The 5,148-nt window shown below is 24.4% G+C and overlaps 1 protein-coding gene across 1 annotated transcript; it reads left to right on the top strand.

Moving 5' to 3' along the window:
• Positions 1–3,424: 3,424 nt before the first annotated feature.
• On the top strand, positions 3,425–4,278 carry LOC137828430 (late embryogenesis abundant protein 1). Its single transcript, XM_068635008.1, has 3 exons — positions 3,425–3,575; positions 3,691–3,825; positions 4,055–4,278. Exons 1-3 carry the CDS (start codon positions 3,522–3,524, stop codon positions 4,127–4,129), a joined length of 264 nt encoding a protein of 87 aa, XP_068491109.1. The 5' UTR covers positions 3,425–3,521; the 3' UTR covers positions 4,130–4,278.
• The last annotated feature ends 870 nt before the right edge of the window (positions 4,279–5,148 follow it).

Genomic DNA, 5,148 nt, shown 5'->3' with positions numbered 1-5,148 from the left:
AAGGAAGTGTTTTTTTGTAAATTATTGAGCCATTGATGTATGGAAAGTCCAATGTAATATATCCTATATATATGAATCCCATGATTTCACTAGCTAAAAAATTGTGTTTAATTTTTATGAAGTGCAAAAAATTGTAAAATTAATATTTGGTTGAATAAATTTAAATAATGAGTTAACTATGTTTTTTTAATGTATTTTTACATGAAATTGTTTTTCATTCTAGTCTAAACTTTATACCTTCTGAATAGTGTAGTCAGAAAGAGTCATTGCCAGTTTTTTTTTCCTATCTCAAGTCTGAGAAATAATATCGCTAGGGTCAATTACCGCATTCGAGATATTGTCCGCTTTGGAAGTCGGTGCTTCGTCACGATTTTGTCCTTAAAATGCATCTCAGAGAGTTGAGGGAAGAAGGTGTATTTAAACTGCATTTCGCCTCGACTCTTGAGTGAGACTATATTGACGGTACTAGAACACTTGTTACCTGGCAAATCGATTTTCAATGTGAACTAAAATGTTAAAATATTTCATACTGAATTATCTCTGATATGAATGTTATAATATTATAATACAATTTACGTCGAAAATTTGTAAAGATTTATTTGTTACGTAAAATAAAACACCGATAAATATTCATTCCAATAATTTACTTTCGTGTTATAGAAGATGAATAAAAAACATATTTCAATAATTATGTGGTAGAAGAAGAAGAAAAAAAACCTATGTAAATTTTTGAAAAGACACTTTAACCTACATTGATTTAAAATCTTAACATATATGTGGCGACAAAGGTTGAATCTCATAATAAATTGTAAGTGTAAATAATAGTTAAATTTAGATTGTGGGGGCATAAACCCTCTCTTGAGAAAACAACAATGTTCTCTTACAATGAGGTCCCATTAGGAGAATCTAGGGCATTATTGCACTTACTTTATGCCATAATGCAAAAGCAAGGTTTTTTCTCCGTTTTCTTCAGGTTTTAACATTTTCTATCTATCGGATTCAATTCTTGTCGCAATAATGTTCTAAGATTCAATTCAAAAAGGAACAAAAGGTATAAAAAAAAGTTGCATATTCAACACTTTACGTTGCACTGCTACATCATTTTACATATTCACATATTCTGAAGTTTCACAAAAGAAACCCAAAGAAAAAAACACTGAAAACTTTATTATCGATAATTTCAAGAGAAAAAAAAATTACAAAGCATGGATGCAAAGACTAAATATAAAGAAAAACAAAAATGCATGGAAAAAACACAACAATTTTGATTATTATAAATTGTCCAAAGAAAACAAGAAAACAAATCATCTAATAAAAAAAAACCCTAAACCCTAATAAGAAAGGAGACCGTTTAAGATAATTTTCAATATAATTAAAGTTAAAAAAAATATTATGAAAACACAAATGTAAGTTAATATAAAACTTAATTTACACTAATAATTAATCAAATTTGTAATGAAAAACTCTCCTATTTACTAAGGAAAGTTTTAACTATGATAGGTAAAAATCGAATTTCAATTAGTTGATAAAAATCAACATAGAGTTGAATCGAGATTATGATAAAAAAAATGGAAAAAGTTATTTATTGAGAATGTCTATAGGATTTTGACCTAATTTTTATGGGAATAAAAACTACATATAAAACTCATTAAAAGCCGAACTGCATGGAACATGTCAAGGAATAATGTATTGGTACTCATATTCTTATTTTCAAATTTCTTGAATTATATATTTGTTGTCTTGCTAATTTTATTTTCCAATTGTTTTTTTATGACATATTTATTTTGGGTTTTCGAATGATTGTCTTTGCTTTATTATGATTTTTTTATAATTAAATATATGTTTTTTTCGTTCTTATATAATATAAATTTATTTTTTATTTTTAATTTAAAATTTATACATGTAGTAAAAAATTAATAAAATGAATATTGTCATTCTTTTAGTAAAATTAATTTGTTACGTAAGTGACAAAGATTCAGTCAAAATGTTTAAAATTTAAATTAGAGATAAAAAATAATTTTATTTGAAAGTACTTGGAGGAAAAAAAAATATTTAATCTATTTTATTTATTTTAAAATTATTGTCTTGCTCTTGCATTCAGGTCTTTATTCAACTTTGACTGAAGTCAATATAAACATTACTTTTGGTTTTACGCATTTCATTCAAATTATATTAAATTTCTTTGTCGAAATATTTTCAAGTTTTGATCTTCTACTTTATTCCCTCAATATTAAACTTATATTTAAAACCTGTATTATGTTAATGTTTATTTTAAAGATAAAACATATTCTATACAAATAATCGTATCATCACAATTTGGTTGCATTCTAAATTTAGTTTTCTTTAATGCTTAAATTATTTAATATATTTAAACTGAAAATCTTTACAAATTGCTAGTCTGGGAAAAATAAGCCATAGAAATATTTATTTAATTTTAATAAAAATAATATAATTTTCAACTACCAATTTTGATAAAAAAAAAATTTATTTTTTAAAATATATTTTTTAGATTATAATTTATTTTCACTGTATTTTTTTCATTTGTAAAATAGGTAAAAGTAATAATTTTTGTGTTTGGGTCTATAAAGCCCAATAAGACTAAGGGGTGAAGACATTTGAAGAGAAGAAAGTAAGAAACATTTGAAATCTTGATTTGAAAGACACACCAAACGAATTGGAATAAAATTGTAATAGAAAGATTTGAATATATTTTCCATTTTACCTTTTTAACATTATGCATCAAACTTTTAGTAATAATCTATAAGCTAAATGACAAGGGAAAGATATACATAGTACCAAAATATCTCTTTTTTTTATTAAAAACCACAAAATTATGTGGATCTTATATTTTATTTAATATTGAATATAATATTTTCTCAATCTATAATTTTCATCCATTCATTTTAAAATTGAAATTTGACTTTTTAGAAACTTTTCAATTTTAACCAAATCCTTGATTTTAGGTATGTTTTATTTTTTTCATTTCAATTAATTGAACTCTGAACCTGATTTCATTAATTTAAATGTAATGTAAGAAATAGAATAAATATAGAAAATTAAAAACATAATCAAAATTACATATTTTCTAAAATAAACAACCAAAAGTTTCTATTTTAAAACGAAAATCAAAATTGTAAAATAGAAACTTTTAATGTGGTTACCTTTCTGTCTTTTTTACCAACTTGGATTTCTGATTTAACTTGATAATTTTCTAAAATTTGTAAAGTCATTTACAAAATTTACATGAAAAATATGTGGTTAACATTTATAATACTTTATAGTTAGTTTGGGTTATACTTATACACTTAAATTTTCATTCAAAGCCCATTTCAGAAGCAGAAAAATGCTCACATTCATTAACACACTATAATGATCCTATAACTTTGCATTTCTTACATCTCAAACCACACCACACTTCTATATATAAAATAAACCTTATGAAACAAGATCAATAAAAAACATCATTAACACCATTTTACATCATTACTTGTACTTTTTCTTTTTCATCAAATCAATCAAACATGTCCAATGCCCAGCAAAGCTTCAGTGCAGGCCAAACCCAAGGCCAGACTCAGGTCAACAAACCACACATATCTAACACTTTCTTCCATATTACTAACATCAATTTCATTCTAAAACTTTGATATAATCAATTTATAGGTTTGTTAATATTGTTTGATTATGGTTCAGGCTCAGGCTGAAAATTTTGTTCAGTCTACAAAGGAATCAGCTTCAGCAGCTGCTGACAAGGCTAATGCAGCTGCCAACTCAACAGGGCAAACTGCTGAGCAAAACAAGGACGAAGCTGCTGGTTTTCTCCAACAGGTTCTGTTAATCTATGTTCTGTTGTGATTTTCAATGCAACTTCTTCAAGATTAATTTCTTTTATTCATTAACTATCGAAGTAAACTTTTAAGTTTCACAAAATATATTTATAAGATGAAGTTTTATTGTAATTTATATTTATATGCTATGAAATGTTCTATTCTTTAATCGATTATTCTCTATTCTTTAATCGATTTAAGATTTTAAATTTAATTATACTTTTTTTCAGACTGGGGAACAAGTGAAGAACATGGCTCAAGGTGCTGTAGATAGTGTGAAACAAACACTTGGAATGGAGAAGTGAAGATAGAGATCATGATCAAAGTTCTTTTTTCAAAGGGTTTAGACCAAAATAATAATTATATATATGTTTCTTTGTTTTTGTAGGTTCTTGCTTATTCCTAGTTGTTTGGGATTAGCAAAATTAAGTATTTATTGATTAGTGATTGTGGAGTTTTGTTGGAGGAAAATCAATTTCATTTGGTAATAAAAAAAGTAGGTTACTTAAACATATTAGGACTAAAACAAAATAAAAGAGACCTAAACAAAAATTGAAATTTTAACAAAATATTAAGAGAAAAGCATTTAAAAAATATAATAATATTTAAAGATAAAAAACATATTTAAGGCTTCTACATTTATATAATCTTCAATAAAATGTAGGGATTGAGTCCTTGATAAGATAATGCTCATGAATAATATATCAAAGTAGTTTTTCATACCCAATACAAACTAGCATGTATCTGTGTCAAGTAACCATTTTTTTTAATAGATTGAATACATTTTTCATCCATATATTTTTACATAAGATTGCCTTCTTTCTAGTCAAAATTTTAGATCTTTAGGTACTTAATTAGAAAACTATTAAAACAAAATTTTATCATTTTTTTACATAATAAACAAATTTTAAATATGAATTAAAATATTAAAATATTTCATGAGAATGTTACAATATTTTACTAAAATTTGTTTGTTAATACTATTAAAAATTTAATATAAAAAAAAAAACACATTTTCTTTTTCTCAATGTCAAATTTTCTTAAAAAATTATAATTATATAAATATTAAATTATAATACCAAAAAATAATCATTCAATTAAACACATAAAATTAATAGTCATGACACGCCATAAAAACTAAAATATTAAAGAGCAGGAAGATCAAATATGTTTGAGAAACAAAAAAAATTGAATAGTTAAGGTTGTGATGAAAAAGTACCCGAGAATCTAAATAAACCTGATAAATATTGATGAGTCAAACAATTAAAAAAAAACAAAAAAAAGATGTAGTAAAAGAAGAATTTTTAAAATGAAATGAAAAAAG

Source organism: Phaseolus vulgaris, chromosome 7, assembly GCF_000499845.2.
Source record: "Phaseolus vulgaris cultivar G19833 chromosome 7, P. vulgaris v2.0, whole genome shotgun sequence".
Taxonomy (NCBI): Eukaryota; Viridiplantae; Streptophyta; class Magnoliopsida; order Fabales; family Fabaceae; genus Phaseolus; species Phaseolus vulgaris.
The sequence above is the reverse complement of the archived record's forward strand: the minus strand, read 5'-3'. Positions and strand labels throughout refer to the sequence as shown.